A 19304-nucleotide genomic window follows, 5' to 3' on the forward strand; every position below is an offset into this window, starting at 1 on the left:
ACTGGACAATTGTATTTGTATTGGTGGATGCTGGTTGGTGGAACAAGGTGAGGGTGATTGTTGCTGAGCGCCCCCCCCCCACATGTAGTGCCCTCGACCACCTGCTCAGACTCAGCAGGCCCCTGAGACGTGTAGGGACACTGAGGTCCGGCTGCACAGAGCATGTCTTGGAGCCAGGAGGAAGGACTGCAGCGGGGAGAGGGGTGTCCCCGGGGCTTTGCTGCTGCTGCTGTGGAGAGAGGAAGCGTCTGGCCTGGGTCCTGGCAGCGTTCCCCCCCCCCCCCGCCAGCTCCCCAACACCATCCCTGAGCCCCCACACTGTGGTCAAAGGCGAGATTTCATTCTCTTGCCAATCGTGTCGTGTTCCACTGTGCAATGAGCTGGTTTGCACACCATAAGGTGTGGTTGTGTGTGAGCACATGATTGTGTCTGCATCCTTGAGTGCGGAGGGCGTTGTGCATGCACTTGGGAGTGATCGTGTGTGCACATGGTTGTGTCTGCGTAGGTGAGTGTGGTTCTGTGTGATTGTGTGTGCACACGGTTATGTCTGCATAGGTGAGTGTGGTTCTGTGTGATTGTGTGTGCACATGGTTGTGTCTGCATAGGTGAGTGTGGTTCTGTGTGATTATGTGTGCACATGATGGCTCATGCATGTGTGTGTGCGGTTCTCTGTGATTGTGTGTGTGCATATGTGATTGTGTGTAAGGAACTGTGTGGGAATTATTTGTACTTTTGTCATATGTACTTGTGTGAGTGTGGTGCTGTGTGATTGTGGGTGGTTGTGCATGTAGTTGTGTAGGGGAATTGTGTGCATGTGAAAGTATGAGTGTGGGTGGTTCTGTGTGGTTGTGTGGGTGGTTGTGCATGTAATTTTGTGTGGACCATGTGTGGTGCCCAGGGCCAATGCATGTGTGTGGTTCTGTGTGATTGCATGTACATGTGTGTTCTGTGACTATTTGTCATTTGTGTATCACACCCATTTGAAATAGTTGGGTCACAGTGGCGGTGAGAGACAGAAGGCAAAAAAAGAAAAGAAAAGAAAAAAGAAAAAGAATGTGCTCGAGAGCTGAGGGTCTGAGTGTCCCTTACCGTGGAGTCGCACCCCCCCTGGTGCCCCACCCTCATCAGCTCACCCTGCTCCAACTCCCGGTGACCGTGCTTGGCGTGGGGCCTTGCTGGCCTGCCTGGGCTGGGGGATGGGCACCCCCAAGCTGTGGCGTTGGTTCCCCTGAGCCCTGGGAGCTCGAAGTGGGTTGAGTTGCCTCAAATCTGTGCTTGTGACTTTGAGGGTATTGGTGGAGTCCCCTCGACAGTCTTGCAGACCACTCATCTCTGCCTTGGTTCCATGGCCTGCAAAAGGGGGTGATTTATGGGGGAGAAACAGCACCTGGGGGGATGCTTTCCATTCGCCCGGCTGCAGAATGAGCTCCGCGTTGTTGCTCGGGAAGTGAAAGAGCGGGCAGGAAATCAGACTGATGAGCTGTTTCATTAGAGCACCCCAGTGGGGTACGGAGCCCAGCGCCCCCAGAGCAGACCTGCCTCAGCTTCCCCGCCCCAGCCCACCCCCTCTCCAGAGCCTGCCTGTGCGTGACTTGTGTGTCTCTCCCACTTGCGGGAGGCTAGTTATTTACACGTGGAGGAGCTGTCTCTGCCCAGGTGGGGTGCTAGGTGGGGGGGATGCCAGCCAGCTCGCTGCACAGCTGCAGAAACCGGGAATGCGGTCAGGTTCTGCGCCCTGTACCCCCACACCTAGGACAGGCAGGTCTAGACAGTCTGCACTGCGTTATTTCCAGTCCTCCTGTTTCTGCCTTTTCTCAGCCCCAGCTTGCCGCTCCATCCATGCTGACCCTGGCATCTTCCCGTTATTAATCACGGCGGGCTCGTCAGTCTTACTCCTTGTGCAGGCTCTGAACTGGCGTGCCTGATAGAATTCATTCTGTTTCATTGGGAGTCAGGAGCTGGGACACACCTAGGGCTGCTCCCCGCGCAGGAAGCAGGGACGCCCCCTGGTGGGGCTCAGGGGCTATTTCTGACTTTGTGCTCTGGGCCGCCCCCTGGTGGGACTCTTGCGAGCCAAGAACAAGTCCCCGGGGCCCTGCCCTTCCTCCCTGACCTTTCTGGAGAATTTTAGACGTGACTATTTACATGGTGTGTCACAGTCATTATTTTTGTTGATCCCAGATCTGGCAGCTAGGGATGAGGTGTCCATTGCACTGCTGTTGGTAAGCCCTTTCTCCCGTTCTATTTTCTTGCTGCTTATTTTGATGTACCAAAGCATGGCCCTTTGTGTTTCTCTTGCAGATGAGGAAGAATAAGTATTCGGTGGGGTGGAGTGCTCTGGGTTTTTGCAATTTCTTCCGAGATTTCTTCCACGTTTTAGCAGGAGCTGATGATGAGAATTTCTGTTTTCTGCTTAGGCTAAGTTTTAGAGCTGTGCTTTTGGTTTCCAAAGCTTAGGATTCTTGGGCTGGAGCGATAGCACAGTGGGGAGGGCGTTTGTCTTGCACGCAGTCGACCCAGGTTCAATTCCCAGCATCCCATATGGTCCCCTGAGCACCGCCAAGAGTAATTCCTGAGTGCAGAGCCAGGAGTGACCCCTGTGCATCGCTGGGTGTGACTCAAAAAGCAAAAAAAAAAAAAAAAAAAAAAAAAGCTTAGGATTCTTCCTGCAGTTCTCTCCCTGTCTCCTCTTCAGCAATCTGGAGGCACCATTGTAGGGTTTCCTGGGCAGGCAGGGGTCTTTGAGAAGAAAGGACACGATTGGAGCAAGAGAGGAAGTACAGAGGTTAAGGCACTTGCCTTGCAGGTAACTGACCCTGGTTTGATCCCTAGCACCTCCTAGGGTCTCCCGAGTGCCACCAGGAGGGTCCCTGAGTGCAGTGAGGAATCAGCCCTGAGCAGAGAACCGGGGCTGATCATCAAGCCCAGGCCGGGAATAAGTCCTGAGCAGCACTGGGTCTGCGCTTTGGGGAGCCCCCCAGCGTTGGGTGGTGTGTTGGGGGTGGAATCCAGGCCTTGGCAGCCTCTTCCAGCCAAAATACAGATTTTCCCCCCTCACTTTGTTGTTGTTGTTGTTGCCATGTGGGTTCAGGGGGCACCTCTGTGACCAGATTTTTGCCTTGACTATCTGCAGTCGCCCAGATTATTCTCTTCCCATCCCTCCCTCAGCAGAGAATTTTTATGGAAATCGCGGCTTTTCTTCCCTTCCCAAGGTGGCTCTGAAGGTGAGCTGTCCCCAGCGGTTGGAAATGCAAGGAAATAAACGTGTAAAAATAGAGTCACAATTCCTCAAAGTCCCTGTCAGAGCACCGCCGCCAGGACAGCCCTGAATCAGCTCCAGGCAGCCCAGCAGGGCGATGGAGCAGCCGGCTTCCGGCCCCCGCCCCACCCCACCCCGAGTCTGCGGGCGGCACGTGTGTGTGTATGGGAGTGGGCGTTGTCATAGGGCTCTGCCAACACGCTGTCCAAAGCGGCCAGGGATCCCGATGGACAGCGTGGCAGCTCAGCGGTGACCCTGGGGTGCCGATGGCTGGCAGTGGGGGGCGGGGCCAGGGAAGGCCCCGTCGGAGAGGATTTGTGCAAATGGGTTCACTCTCACCCTCCTTTTCACACGGGGGCGTGGAGACTGAGCCCCCGCCCCGGCAGCAGTAGGCTGGACCAGGCCGGACGTGGCCTACGGGGCGGCAGATGCTGATGGTGCCTTGCGTCCTTGCAGGGGCCCCCCGGCTTAGCCTGGACAGCCTCAGCCGCGCCTTGGGCGTCCTGGAGGAGCACGTCAACAGCTCCAGGCGGCACCAGCGCCGGCGCAGGCACACTGCCGAGGACGACTACAACATCGAGGTGCTGCTGGGCGTGGACGACTCCGTGGTCCAGTTCCACGGGAAGGAGCACGTGCAGAAGTACCTGCTCACGCTCATGAACATCGTAAGTAGAGGGGCAGGCGCGGCGGGGCCTGGCCTGGGGGGGCAGGGCGCGGTCTGCTGGGACCGGACCAGAAAAGCAGGGCGTGGTCAGGCGGTGGGCATGGCCGGCGCTGTTGGGTGTGGCTAGGGCGGGGCAGGTGACGGCGAGGCCAGTCCGGGGGGACTGTCCAGTTTGTGTGCACTGGAGGGCGTGCAGGGTGGGAGTGGGCGTGGTTTGTCTGTGGGCGGGGATTGCACCAGTGGGTGTGGCTAGGGCGGGAGTGGGCGTGGTCCTCTTGTGGGCGGGGTTATGCCGGTAGGTGTGGCGTGGCTAGGGCGGGGCAGGTGATGTGAGACTAGGGATCTGGCCTATTTGTGCAGCCGGAGGGCGTGGCCAGGGCGGGAGTGGGCGTGGTCTGTTTGTGGGCGGGGATTGCGCCAGTGGGTGTGGCTAGGGCGGGAGCGGGCGTGGTCCGTTTGTGGGCGGGGATTGTGCAGGTAGGTGTGTCCAGGGCAGGATGAAATAGGGGCAGTGCTGATAGTGGTCTGTCACTGGGCGTGTCAGGGCAGGTCAGCGAGGCCAGGCAGGGCAGGGGGTGTGGCTAAGGCCAGGTGGGGCCAGGACTCTGGCTCTGCACCGTTTCCCGGGCTCCACGTGTGAGCGGCTAGTTCCGGGGGATAGCCAGGTCCCAGGGAGAAGCCGACCTTACCTTTTGGACACTCAGTGACGGGGCGGGAGGGGCGACTGGGCCTGCAGCCGGCCCCGGCTCCATCCTGGCACTACCTAGAGTCCCCCAAGCCCTGAGTGCCGCCAGGTGTGGGTCAAAAACCAAGGAAAGGTGCAATATAAAATAAAAGCCCCCAGTGCCGCAGAGGTAGCTCAGACCGTGTTGTGCGTGCGGGCTCTGCCCGTGGGGGTCCAGGTTCTGCCCGTGAGGGTCCAGGCTCTGCCCGCGGGGGTCCAGGCTCTGCCCGCGGGGGTCTAGGCTCTGCCAGTCCTGTGTGCAGGCTTGATGGGGCAGTTTCCACCTTGGCCGTGTGTCCTGGGATAACCTCCATCCTTCTACATGAGGCAGTATCTCCAACACGTAGCTGGCCCCAGCTGGGAAAATGGGGGTGTAGGGGTGGTCCCGTGACCCTGAGAGGTTATGATCAGCTCGTCTCTCTCTCTCCCAGAAGTGAGCGGGGCCGTGGGAATTCCCCCAGTCCCGTCTCTTCCTTCGCTCCTGCCGTGGTTGGCAGACGAGGCCACAGCTGGTCTGGACCAGGCTCCTTCTGAGCATCTGGTCAGCCCTGGGGCACGCAGCCTGTCCCGGCAGCAGGGGCAGTGCTGGGGACACCTCCGGCCAGGAGCAGGTGAAGGGAGAGAAGCTGGGAGGTGCTGACTTGAGGCAGCTCCAGGTAGCACAAGTTCACCCATCCTTGGTGAAGTTCTGCCCGTGGGTGGACGCCCTGAGTCCCAGAGTCACACAGCTTTTCTGGCTCCTGCATCAGCCATACACACCTGCCTTCCCGGTGTCTCCCCCACACTTTGTACCTCACTTGGGGCTAGTTCTTCCCCAAAGTCCAGGCCAGCAAGGAATGACCCGTTAGGGACTTTCGGCCTGATGGAGGAAGTGGGCCTCGTCGGAGAGGAAGCCCAACCACTGCGGGTAACTGGCCGTGCAAAGGTCCTGGGCAGAGATAAGATTACATGCATGTGGAGGACCCAGGAAGGGTCCAGATGGGGAGATGTTCAGAAGTGAGAAGACTGGTCACTAGACCTGGAGAGAGGAACTTGGGTCCAGGCATCCTCGAGGTGGCGACACTCTGCCCCATGCTGAGGAGGGCCAGAAGGACTGACACCCCCCCCCCACGGCCTCTCCTTTGCTTGTCGCTCCCCCCGTCCTCCTCCTGCTCCTTCCCTTCCTCCAGCTCCTGTTCTTCCTCTCCCTGCTCCTTGTTTCCCCCAAGCCTGGACTTGTTCTCTTCTTCCTCCTCCCATCTGTGAGGCACGGGTACCATCTCCCCGTCATCCTCAGAGCCCTGTGGCTGGAGCTGACCTTCCTGTCACGCCTTCATGCTGAAGACACTCCACGTCCTCCCCCTACTCAGAGCCTCACCCCGTCCCCACCGGGTGGGGAAGCCCCGCCTTGTCAACTCCCTGGACCCGGGAAGTCGCTTGAGGGAGCCTTTTCTTGGGGGGAGGGTTGGGCTACACCAAGCGGTGCCTGGGCTGACTCCTGGTTTAGTGCTCAGGGATCACTCTTGGCAGTGCTTGGGGGTCCCTCTGGAGCGGCAGGGATCCCACTGGGGTCTGTTGTGTGTAAACTCAGCACGTTGTCTCTTATACCATCTCTCCGGGAGCAGGTTCTGTGAAATATAATGAAAAGAACAAGCTGATCATAATAGCCACTTAAAAAAAAATTAGCACCTATTTGTTAACCCGCCCCACCCCCCATTTTGGGGGGCGCACACTCAGCAGTGCTCAGTGATCCCTCCTGGCTGTGCACTCAGGAATCACTCCTGGCGGGCTCAGGGAACCCTCTGGGGCTCCGGGGGTTGAACCCGGGTCTCCTGCGTACAGGCAAGTGCCCTCCCTGCATGCTCTGGCCCTGCCCGTTAATGGACACGCTAGCAGGACCCGGCGGGGGCTGGAGAGAAGGATGCGGGGACCCGAGCGCAGGCGCTGCCCTGGGTGGCGTGGGGTCGGTCCAGCCTGTCACCGGAAGTGACCCCTGAGCAGTGAACTGGAGCACCCCCAGCATGGGCAAGTATGTCCCTCAATCTCTGTGCCAGGACCCGGGTTACACGCCTCATCCCTTTCTGTTTAACCCGAGGTGGGTGAGTGGGTTTCCCAGGCCCTGGCGGGACTTTCAGCCCCTCAGTGGCCCGCAGCTGCCCTCTGCCCACTGTCCAGAACACGGGGTCTGGGGTCGGAGGCCAGGGGGCTGGTGGGGAATGGGCTTGACTGGTCCCAGCAGGAAAGCAGGGGGTGGGGGAGGGTTTTGTGGATGGGCCTGGGAGATACGAGCCTGTCTCCCCCCATCCACCCAGAAACAAAACAAAACAAAATGAAATGAAACAAATTCTTTTTTTAAAAATTTTTTTTCTTTTTGGGTCACACCCGGCGATGCTTAGGGGCCACTCCTGGCTCTGCACTCAGGAATTACCCCTGGTGGTGCTCAGGGGACCATATGGGATGCTGGGAATCGAACTCAGGTCGTCTGTGTGCAAGGCAAACGCCCTACCCGCTGGGCTATTGCTCCAGCCCTGAAATGAAACAAATTCTAAAATGGGGAGCAAAGAGATGGGACGGGGGCGAGTCCAAACTTAGTCCCATGATGCCGCAGCAAACAAACACTTCCCCTTGCTCCCACGGCCCCCAAACTCTCCTGCTCTTTTTTTTTGCTTTTTTTGGGGGGATCACACCCGGCGATGCACAGGGGTTACTCTGGCTCTGCACTCAGAAATCATCCCTGGCAGTACTCAGGGGACCATATGAGATGCTGGGAATCGAACCCAGGTTGGCCGTGTGCAAGGCAAACGCCCTCCCTGCTGTGCTATTGCTCCAGCACCCCAAACTCTCCTGCTCTTGCTGGTCTCCAGGCTGCTGGGGGGTCAGGACTGGTGGAAACTCAGGCCTGGGGTCCCGGAGGGGAGGGGTGTGGTGGGAGAGAAGCAAGACATGAGCACTGCAGCCGTTTCCCCGCGGGTCCCGAGAATTCCGGGCACATCCTCTGCATCCCACAGGTTTCTTGATCACTACCAGGTGTGATCCCTGAGCTCAGAGCCAGGGTTGTCTCCTGAGCACCACTGGGTGTGACTCAGAAAACAAAGGGAAAAAGAGTGATTCCCCACGCACAGAGTCAGGAATCAGCCTCGAGCACAGAGCCGGGAGTCAGTCCCGAGCACCACGGGGTGTGACCAACCTACCCCCCGTGCCCCACAAAAAAATAATTCCTTAAAATAAGAGTATTTTTAGGGGCTGGAGTGATAGCACAGCAGGTAGGGCGTTTGCCTTGCACACGACCGACCCGGGTTCAATTCCCAGCATCCCATATGGTCCCCCGAGCGCCTCCAGGAGTGATTCCTGAGTGCAGAGCCAGGAGTCAGCCCTGAGCATCGCCGGGTGTGACCCAAAAAAACAAAACAAAAGAAAAGAGTATTTTTAGATTTAGGACTGGGCCAGGGAGTGAACTCGAAGCTCTGAAATCTGTTTCTCTGTGCTCAAAGCCCTGAGTTCGACCCCCAAGAATTGCCAGGTGCGGCCTTGGAGTTCACCGCCCTGCTCGGCCCGACCACCACCCTATCCCAGTGGGACCTCAGCACCCTCGGTCCTGACTGATAAGAATTGTCGGGCGCGGCCCTGGCCTCTCCACCCGAACCCCGAGGGCGCGCAGAGCAGTCTGCAACCTCGCCCTAGCAATCAGTCTTCACTGTGGCACCCACGAGGAAACTGAGGCACGGCGCAGGGGCTTGCTCTAGCCCAGCACCCCGCTGTCCCCTCCTCCCCTACCCTCCTTTGCTCCGGGTGGTCTGCCCCGTTCACCTGTGGGGGGATGCCCGTGGGGTCTGGGTTGTCACCGTGCATGAAGTGGGGGCGCCCCGGGCCTTCTCGGTGCGGGGGGGGTGGCGTACTCTCGGCTCCGTGTCCTGGGACCGTGAAGGAGCCAGGCCCTCCCGCGTGCCAGCCTGTGCTCCCCGCGGACCGTGGGGCCCCAGCCCCAGCTCCCCCTCCTGTTCCTGGGGCCCTCCCGCCCGGGGAGACCCTCCCCAAGGCTGCCTCTCCCCGTCTGCACGGCTCGTCCTTGCCGCCTCCTTCCCTCCTTCCTGCGTCCTTCCCTCCCCCTCCGCCCTCCCCCCTGCTCCACGGCAGGAACTTGGCAGCCACCAGAGGCCCGACAGACTGGCTGGTGGATTCCCCCCGCGGCCCCCCCAGCCCCGAGCCCCGGGCCTGCCTCCGCTGGAGAGGCTGCGGCTTGCAGCCTTCCCTCGAGGCCGAACGATCCCTGGATCAATTTCTCCAGCCCGGCCTGAAGGGCACCTTGGCTCCCCGCACGCTGCGCCCCGGCCGCACCCCTGCCTGCAGCGTCGAGGGTTCTTGGGGTGGCAAGGGGGCAGAGGATGGAGGTGGCATTTGCTCTCTGAGCTGGGATCTCTCTGTCCCACATTTCTGCCTAGATCTGTTCTTCCAGTTACTCGTTCATTCATTCATTCAACTCTTTATTTGGGGCCCGGGGTCCACATCTGGCAGTGCTCACGGTTTTCACTCCTGGCTCTGTGCTCAGGGATGACTCCTGGCTCTGTGCTCAGGGCTGACTCCTGGCTCTGCTCAGGGCTGACTCCCGGATTTGGGCTCAGGGCTGACTCCTGGCTCTGTGCTCAGGGCTGACTCCCGGCTCTGTGCTCAGGGCTCACTCCTGGCTCTGTATTCAGGGCTCACTCCTGGCTCTGAAAACAGGAGAATTCATTTTATTTCCTTCAGATTTGGGGCCACATCCAGCAGTGCTCAGGGGTTATTCCTGGCTTTGTGCTCAGGAATCATTCCTTGCAGGCTCAGAGTCGTATGGGTGCTGGGGATGGAACCTAGGCGGGCAAAGTCCCTACCCACGGCGCTGTCGCTCCGGCTCGGGAGGTTTCTGAGATGTGCCCGAGCACTGGGGCACCTTTCCTGACTTCTGGAGACGGGGCGTGAGCCTCGGTGGTCCCTTCTGTGAGGCTGGGGGCTGGCTCTCGCACGTCTTCTGGTTTTTCATTTTGAAGGGAATATTTGGTCTGGGGAGGCCCTCTGGACACCCTGGGGGCCCCTTCGCCATTGGGAGGGGCCTATCTCTTCCTACGGGGGCCACACCTGGGGTCAGAGGCGGGGGAGGAGCCTGGACACCGGGGCTTGGGGGTTGCTCCCGGCCCCACAGGGTCTCAGCTTAGGTCGGGGAGACTGCGGCACCCTCCAGGGACGAGCACGATGGGTGCCCAGGGGTGCCACCCACACCCCCCTCCCGCAAGAGATGCTTCTCGAAGTGCAGGTCGATGAGATTCGGGTTCACAGGGACTTGTGGGCCCACCTTGTAAGGGACACGGTGGGGGGCGGCGGGTTTCAGAGGGTCTCCAAGCAGGTGTGGGCGCTGATCCACTCTCCAGCGACAGTTGCCACAAATGTGCCTTTCCCCGAGACCCAGGGCCAGGCAGGAGCCAAATCAGAGCCTCGCGGGAGCCGTTACGCCCTGGACAGGACGCTGCTGGCCAGCTGGGGTGAGGGAGCGTCCTGAGTCAGCCACGCCCAGCCCTGCGTGTTAGCCACGCCCAGCCCTGCGTGTTAGCCACGCCCAGCCCTGAGAGCGCCCTTGACGCTTAGCGACCCCCACCTCTACCCTGCTGGCCCTCGCAGCGCCCACACCCCCAGCCCCACCTCCCACGTGAGCGCGACCCCCAAGTCAGCCCAGCTCTGCCCGCTGGCCCCACCTGTGTTGGCCTCCCGCCTTGCGTTAGCTCCCTCCTCCTCCCTGGCCCCCCGCCGCGCAAGCCCCACACACTTTGCCCCTCCTCCTCCGTTAGCGCCCCCGTGTGCGCCCCCTGCATTTCACTCGGCCCTTCCCAGCGTGTGAGCTCCTTTTCCCTTAATTTTTAAATTTTATTTTCGTAAGGTTCTTGACATTAGTTGATCACATTCAGTATCTCAACACCAAGCCCACCACCATGACACCTGCCCACCACCATTATTTCGAATTTTCCCACCACCACCATTCAAGCCTGCCTGCCACAGGCAGATGCTAGAAAATTTATTTTCTATTGCTTATTCTGAATATCGTGAGAGGTCATGCGGCTGCCTTTGCGGCTGTGCAGTCTTGGAATTCTAAAATTGTTAATGAAGGGCTGGAGCAATAGCACAGCAGGTAGGGCGTTTGCCTTGCACTTGGTCGACCCAGGTTTGATTCCTGGCATCCCATATGGTCCCCTGAGCACTGCCAGGAGTAATTCCTGAGTGCAGAGCCAGGAGGAACCCCTGAGCATCGCCGGGTGTGACCCAAAAAGCAGAAAAAAAACCATAAAATTGTAAGTGGTTGGGGTCCAGAGACATCTCTGTAAGGAGCTAATCCATTTTGAGATTCATTTGGGAGTCTCTGGATCAAGGTCGTTAGTGCGCTTCAATGGCACCCAGAGGGAATTTGTGGGTGTGACGACAAGGACCCCGACGGGGCAGGAGACAGGGAGGGATGGCCCATCCCCCTGCCGCCATGTGGCCTGGAGTCTTCAGTCCCTGGTCCCTCGTACCTGGGTCTTTGTTCTGGAAGTTTGTGGCCGCCGGGGTTCCTCTGGAGTGGGCGGAGAGGGGACACCCGGTCATCCGGGGAGCCCCGGTGAGATGGGTGCAGGGTCGGAGAGATCTCCTGTGAGTGCTCCGACTCACTGCTGTGTCTCTGGATCGAGGCTGTGCCCTCGCATCTGAGCTCCTGTGGCATTAGCAGCCCCTACTTCCACCTCTCACACTAGCTCCCTCCCACTCTCAGAGTAGCCCGCCCTGCATGTAGCACCCCCCACGCCAGCCCAGCCCCTCCCCCCCCAGCTCTGTCTTAGCCTCACCTTGCAGCCAGTCGCGCACGGCGCTTTGTCTCGTCCCTTGGGTCGGCTGCACCTGCTCTGGCCTCAGACGCCCGTCTCTGCGTGTCTGGCAAGCTGCCCCATCCATCCGAGTTCTGAGTTTCCTCGTTAACGCTCACGTTTCCCCAGGGTCTTCCTATCCTTTGCAGAGAGCAAGGACTGTTGCTAAGATACAGACGGTAAACGCTGCGTCTTTGGGGGCTGGGGGGCCGGAGGAGAGGCTCCGGCAGAGACAGGGTGTTCCAGGCAGTGGGTGTTCTAGCGCCGTCCTGGGGTGCGGGTGGGGGGGGGAGATGGGAAGGGAGGCTATTAGCCCCCGCCCCACCCACGTTCCTCTGCAGGATTTTTTGGGAAGGGCCCACTTGGTCATGCTGAAGCAAGAGCAAGTGCCTCATATTTTAATTTTGTGCCTGAGTCCCTTTGGTCCCTGGCGAAGTCCACGGGCATCTGATCAGAATAGATGTTCCAGACGCAAAAGCAAAGCAAAGCACAGATTAAATTGAGATGAATAGAGTGAATTTAGGTGTCGGGACCACACCTAGCAGTGCTCAGGGCTTACTCCCAGCTCCGGGCTCAGAGATCACTTCTGGCAGGGCTCGAGGGACTGCCTAAGGTGCTGGGGATCCAACCCTGGTGGGTCGTGTGCAAAGCAGTTGCCCTACCTGCGGCACTACCACTCTGGTCCCAATTTCTGTTACTTGCATTGATGCTGGAAACCACTGGGCTGCTCCTGGCCCTGTGCTCAGGTGTTCCCCCTGGCGGTGGCACCAGGGATAGACCCGGGCTCCGCCATATGCAAGGCAAGTGACTTAGCCCCGTGCACTGTGTATATTGTATCACTGTATCACTGTATCACTGTCATCCCTTGTTCATTGATTTGCTGGAGCACCAGTAACATCTCCATTGTGAGACTTTTTGTTGCTGTTTTTGGCATATCGATACTCTCTCCTTGCGGGCTCTCCAAGAGGGGCAGAGGAATCAAACCCGGGTCGGCTGCGTGCAAGGCAAATGCCCTACCCGCTGTCTATCGCTCCACTGTGTATATTATATCTGTATATTTTTATTATATATACACATATTCATGCTGGGGAAGTAGCAGTCACATGCCATTGCACAATGCCTGAGCCCGACACGAGTAGCCTGTGTGTCCCCAGCACCTTGTTCTGGGGTTCTCGCATGGAACAACGGCTCACTGACGGCGAATTCCCCTGAATGGCTCCGGAGCATTGTTCGGGAGGGACCCTACTGAGTGATATCCAGGTCCCACCCTCCTCCTGGGGTCTGCAGTCTGTGGTCAATCTCAGCCTTGTTCCAGTTAGAGGCGAGCACAAATAATTAGCTCAGTGACCCTGTCTGAGCTCAAGTTGAGGTGGGAGGGGTCCCACCAAGGGAGGGGTGACCGTCATCCAGGCAGCTGGGGGTGCAGAGAGGGAGAGGAGAGGCGGAGAGGTGAGCAGAGGCCTGGCAGCTGGTGGGTCCAGACACTGCAGAGCTGGGCTGGCCTGTGGGTGTCCTGGTCCCCCTGACCCTCCCCTGATTGTGTTTCAGGTCAATGAGATCTACCACGACGAGTCCCTGGGGGCCCACATCAACGTTGTGCTGGTGAGAATTATCCTGCTGAGCCACTCCAAGGTGAGTGCTTCTAGTCCCTTTTTTGTAACTTCTAGAACCTTCCAGTGGCTTCTGATGACTTCCAGAATGTGCTGGTGCCTTCTAAAACTTCTCAGGCCTTCCAGTACTTTCCAGAACTTTCCTATGTCTTCTAGAACCATCTGGCACTTTCTGGGTGCCTTCCAGCACTTTGTGCAAACATTTGTACCTCCAGCCCCTGTGAGACTGGTCGGACCTTCCAGAAGATTCCTTTTAAAGCATTTATGGTTGCCCGCATCCCCTCCTGCTCCCTCAGGTGCCCTGTGCTTCCTGCTTGAAACCAAAAAACTTGTTACCAACCTGTATTTACTTATTTCCCTTCACCTCCACTACACGCTTGACACATACGTTTACAAGTTTACAAGGTAGCCCAGGGTGCACCTGTTCCCTACCTCCATCTCTCCACCCCACCCAGCCGCCTCAGGCACCACTGGCCTGTCCTTTAGTGTTTTTTTTTCTTTTTGGGTCACACCCGGCGATGCTCAGGGCTGACTCCTGGCTCTGCACTCAGGAATCACTCCTGGCGGTGCTCGGGAGACCATATGGGGTGCTGGGAATCAAATCCGGGTCGGCCGCGTGCAAGGCAAACGCCTTCCCCGCTGTACTATCACTCCAGCCCCCTGGCCTGTCCTTTATTGTCAACATCTGTTTGGGATTTGGAGTTTTTTCCAGTGCATTTTATTCATCAGCAATAAATAATAATAATAATAATTATTATTATTGGAGGAGGCAGACAGGATCTTGTTTCCAGGTCTCGATGAACCTAGAGCTAAGGTCGCAAAGTTCTGCTTACCTGGCTTTGCGGGGCTTCACTCGTGCGTGAGGTTCAGCCCAAGTGTCCGGAGAGCAACCGGGAGGGTGGTGGTGTCTGGGTAGTGGAATCCAGTCAGTAACAGCTCTAGTCCAGCGGTCGTCTCTGAATCGCATTACATGACCGGCCCATCTGATTTTTGATGCCTTGGCAAACGAGACAGCGTCACTGATTTTTGACCGTCGACGGAGGTCAGAACTCCGGATTCCTTCTCTCACTTGAGTGACATGATATTCCCAGCACAGCTCTTTCGATCCCTCTTTGGGATACCCAAATAGACCATAAAGCAATCCACTACCCAGACACCACCAAGTTCAACTGAGAGATTGACCGGGGAGGCAGGGCTCAAGAGACGAGACAGGTGTCTTGTGCAGAGCCCCAAGTGTTCTGTGCAAAGGAGTGGGTGTCGTGTGCAAAACCATGGGTGTCGTGTGCAAAACCATGGGTGTCGTGTGCAAAACCATGGGTGTTGTGTGCAAAACCATGGGTGTCGTGTGCGAAACCATGGGTGTCGTGTGCAAATGAACGTGCCATGTGCAAAGGCATGAGTGCCACCCCCCGAAAGAAGATCCGGGAGACTTGAGTCCCCCTGACTCTGCACTCTGGCATATGGGATCTCCTTTCTCATGGCAAGGAAGGTAGCTCCTGGGTTGGAGCCATCTGGGAGGACGAGGAACAGATGGGGCCATGACAACCGACTATTTCGTGGTAGAGAGAGAAAACACGCATGTCTGGAAGTCACAGCACGGCTTCGTCCCCAGTCCTGCAAGCAGAGAGCCCAGAGCCCTGGGTCAGTGGTGGCCCCTGAGCACCTTTGGGGGGGAATCCCACCCCCCAAACAAATAAGTCGATAAAGAAAATCCACAGGTACAGTCGGGAAGGCGCTTTCCTTGGGTGCTGCCAACCGGGCTCTATCCCCGGCACTATACGGGGCTCCCAAGCCCCACCGCTAGTGATCCCCGAGCACAGAAACAGGAGTCTTGCCTGAGCACTGAGCCAAGAGTGATCCCGAAGCACAGAGCCAGGAGTCATCCATGAGCACGGAACTGGGAATCACTCCTGATCACTGCCGGGTGTGCTCCCCCCATCCCAAAGCAAAACAAACATAACAACAACAACAACAAAGAACCCGACACTCTGTGACAGATTCTGAAACCTCTAGTCAACATGGCATGACATTGAACTGTATCAGGGCAAAGGCAGAAATAATTATTACTGCAGATGAATTGGGGAGAGACTTGAAAAAAAAAGGCAATTTAAAAAAGAATTTATGCTAAACTCTTTGAGTTCATGCGACTCAGTGGCATGGCCAGACAGATAATTATGCAAACACCAACATCTAAGTATCATGGATGCCTTTGGAAAAAGGGATAACAGGGAGAGAAAATTCCCTTTTATTAGAGGTGCCAAAAGTATGACCGTCTGCAAAAGGCTCTAACAAGACAGAAGCAGGAGCTCTGGCGGGAAATAATAAGAGTCTCCAACGGAGGCGAATTTAATGAAGAGACACAGAACTGTTCCTGGGGAGGGTAGCGTGGAGAGGTGGCGGGGAATTTTCCCAGATTAATAATTAGAAATTGGAGGAGAGCATCGCAGCGTTCGTCTAGAACCATCGAGGCTCAAGACGGGCCGGGAAAGTCTTCCAGGGCGAGCAAATCATGAAGGGGATTGATTTCAAACCTCAAAGAAAGCAAAACTAATTAAAATCCGGCTGTGTTTGCTGAGCACCCACAGACCAGCTGAACGAAGCAGGCGGGCTGAGCCGGAGGGAGCGGGAGAGACGCAGGAAGGAGGGTCCGACAGTTACGAGTCACCAGTGACAAACGGACATTTCCTCCGAGCAAATGAAATACGCCACATGCCGTATGGCCAAGGCTACGTGCTATGGAAGCTGGACAAGTCAAAAAAACAAAAATCATGATTTTTTTCTTTTTGGGTCACACCCGGTGATGCTCAGGGGTTACTCCTGGCTCTGCACTCAGGAATTACCCCTGGCAGTGCTCAGGGGACCATATGGGCTGCTGGGAATTGAACCCGGGTCAGCCGCGTGCAAGGCAAATGCCCTCCCCACTGTGCTATCGCTCCAGCCTCGATTTTTTTTTTACATGTTTCCTAACCCTACATCTCAGAGACAAGATTAGTAAAAAGGAAGATTAGAAAACTGAAAATATAAGAATCCTGGGGGCTGGAGCGGTAGCACAGCGGGGAGGGCGTTTGCCTTGCATGCTGCTGACCTGGGTTCGATTCCCAGTGTTCCATATGGTCCCGAGAGCACCGCCAGGAGTAATTCTTGAGTGCATGAGCCAGGAGTAACCCCTGTTCAATGCCGGGTGTGATCATAAAGCAAAAATAAAGAAAGAAAGAACCCTGGGGGCCAAGAGCTGGGAAATCATTAACCTTGCATGTGACAGATCCAGGTTCTGTCCCTGACACTATAGAGGGTTGCCTGAGCCCTGCCAGGAGTGATCACCAAGCAGAAAGCCAGCAGTCAGCCCTGAGCACAGAGCCAAGAGCCAGCCCTAAGCACAGAGCCAGGCATCAGATCTGAGCACAGAGCTGGGAGTCTTCCCTGAGCACAGAGAAAGGAGTTACCACTGAGCACGGTCAGGAGTGACTGTGGAGGGACTGGAGTGATATGTACAGTGGGGAGGGCATTTTCCTTGCACACAGCCAACCCACGATCAATCCCTGGCACCCCGTATGGTCCCCCAAGCCCAGCAGAGTCATGCCGGAGAGCCCTGAGCAAGCCATGAGCCTCTCCGGGTGAGGAGTGAGCCTTGAGCACTGCCAGGTGTGACCCAAATAAAACATAAAGCTTGGGGCCAGGAGTGTGGCTAGCAGCAGAGCAGCGGGCTCTCAGCTGTGGGTTCTGAGCTCATCCCTGGCCCAGTCCCACACAGATTCCCCGTGGGCACAACATCGGGTTTGCTTGTTTGGGGCCACACCCAGTGGTGCTTCTGTACTCAGGGATCACTCCTGGCAGGGCTTGGGGGATTATACGGGATGCCAGGGATTAAACCCAGGTTGGCACATGCAAGGCAAGTGCCCTCCCTGCTGTACAACCTCTTCAGCCCCACGAGAAAAGTGTTTGATCTCGGTGCCGGAGTGATAGCAAAGCAGGGAGGGCATTTGCTTTGCACAAGGCCGACCCAGGTTCAGTTCCAGCATCCCATATGGCCCCCCCGAGCACCGCCAGGAGTATTTCCTGTGTGCAGAGCCAGGAGTAACCCCTGAGCATCACTGGGTGTGACCCAAAAAGAAAAAAAAAAAAGAAAAGAAAAGTAATCCCTGAGCATCGCTGGGTGTGACCCAAAAAAAGCAAAAAAAAAAAAAAAGGTGTTTGATCTCTTTTGGGCAACCAAATGTGGGGTGAGTATTACACAGATTCATTGCAGTGAAGAGAGGGAAGGGGAGAAAGAAAAACAAGAAAAAGCACCGAACAGATGATTCAAAAGGCACAGGCTTTGCATGCAGGAGCCCCGGGTTCGACCCCAGCACCGCGTGGTTTCGTCAGTGCTCCTGGGAGTGACCCCCAATCAACAAGCCAAGAGTAGCTTCCAGGGTACAGAGCAATAGTGCCCCAGGTAGGGCGTTTGCCCTGCACGTGTTCAAGTTGGGTTTAATCTCTGGCACCCCATATGGTCCCCCTAGCACCGCCAGGAGTAATTCCTGAGCACCAAGCCAGGAGTAACCCCTGAGCATTGCTGGGTGTGACAAAAAAATAACAAACAAAAATGACTAGCTCTCAAGCACTGCTAGGTGTGACTGGCCCCCTCCTCCCAGAAGATAAACCTACAAACAAGCAAGAAAAATATTTGCTGTCTGGCCCAGATGCCCTTGTCTATAAAGAATTTGTATGAACTCTTTATGAATCTTTATGAACTCGTGTGAATCGACTAGGCAAATCCCAAAACACAAATGCTGCTGCTCCCAAGGAGAAGTATAAGTTTACTGTTGATCAGTGAAATACAACACCGGCTAGTGCTAAGGGAAGCCGGGTTCCAGCCCCCAACTTGCAGACCCCTGAGCAGGAGGTAGCACCAGAGCACAGCCAGGTGTGTGCGCATGGCGGAGGGGGGGCAGTAGGAGGGAGGAAGGAGAGAAGGAGGGGAGGAGAGGGTGAGAGGGAAGGAAGGAAAAAGAGAAATGAAGGGTGGAAGGAAAGGAAGGAAGGAAGGAGGGAGGGAGGGAGGGAGGGAGGGAGGGAGGGAGGGAAGGAAGGGAGGGAGGGAGGAAGGAAGGAAGGAAGAAAGGAAGGAAGGAAGGAAGGAAGGAAGGAAGGAAGGAAGGAAGGAAGGAAGGAAGGAAGGAAGGAAGGGAGGAGAAGGTTGGGAGGAAGGGAAAAAAAGGGAGGAGGGAAGGAAGGGAGGGAGGAGGAAGAAGGGAAGCGAGTGAGGGAGAAGGGAGGGGAGGGAAGGAGGAGGGCAGAAGGGAAGAGAGAGGATGGAGGGAAAGGAGGGCGAAGGACAGATGCAGAGTCCCCGACTCTGTCTCGCTAATCCGAGCACAGGTTCTGGGGCAGGAACCCACAGAGTCTGGCCCTGGCACCTCGCTCTCCCCAGCACTGCCAGGAGAGACCCCAGATCACTCGCAGGCAGGGACCTTCGAACCCGAACCAAACAAGCCCAAAGTGGCAATCGACAGAGCTTCCTGCTGCAGCTCCAGGGCATCTGGAAGGGACAGGGGGGCTCTGAGCTGCCCCCCCTCCAGGCGCAGAGGAGGGAGATGCCCTGGTCGTAGCCCCGTTAGTCCGTCCAGAGCTCAGTGGGAACAGACCAGCAACTCCACCCCACCCCCTCTGCTCAGCTGCTTCTCCTCCTCCGCTTGGTGTCACTTCTCTGAGTGACAGATCATCTGTCTCCCGGCTTATGAGATGCGCAGGTTGGGGCAAGTTTTCCTGAAAACATTTTCCTCCATTTCTGAAATGCGTCCCCCCCGCCGCCCAGCCAAGGCAGAGAGACGATCTTATTTTATAGGATGCAGTATTACAATCTGCCATCAGCCGGGGAGGACACTTGTAGGTTGCATAGCAACTGGCTTTTCAATTGATTTTTTTTTTGAGAAGGTACCAGAAGCCACTGAGCAAGTTCATTTTGGATATTTTGTTTTTGTTTTCTTTTTTTTCTTTTCTATAAAATATTTTTCTCCCTCAGAGGCTGAAAAGCAAAGCCAATGGAGGACAAAGATGCTCGGACAGCAGGGGCCAAGGCCACGGGCCAGTGGATGTTGGGAGGAGTGCCAAGGGTTTTTGTTTTTTTTGGAGTTTTGGGGCTGCACCTGGCAATACTCAGGGTTGGTTCCTGGCTCTGTGCTCAGGGGTCACTCCTGGCTCTGTGCCCGGGGGACACCGAGGTGCCAGG

At 56.9% G+C, this 19304-nt stretch overlaps 1 protein-coding gene across 1 annotated transcript in view; it reads left to right on the forward strand.

Moving 5' to 3' along the window:
• ADAMTS2 (ADAM metallopeptidase with thrombospondin type 1 motif 2) overlaps nucleotides 1–19304 on the forward strand; it is a 100291-nt gene that overhangs the window by 49355 nt on the left and 31632 nt on the right. Inside the window, exons 4-5 of the mRNA XM_055129197.1 lie at nucleotides 3716–3924; nucleotides 13032–13115. Coding sequence (XP_054985172.1) covers nucleotides 3716–3924; nucleotides 13032–13115 — 293 coding nt within the window. The remainder of the gene's footprint in view (nucleotides 1–3715; nucleotides 3925–13031; nucleotides 13116–19304) is intronic.

The sequence above is a fragment of the Sorex araneus genome, chromosome 2 (assembly GCF_027595985.1).
Source record: "Sorex araneus isolate mSorAra2 chromosome 2, mSorAra2.pri, whole genome shotgun sequence".
Classification (NCBI taxonomy): domain Eukaryota; kingdom Metazoa; phylum Chordata; class Mammalia; order Eulipotyphla; family Soricidae; genus Sorex; species Sorex araneus.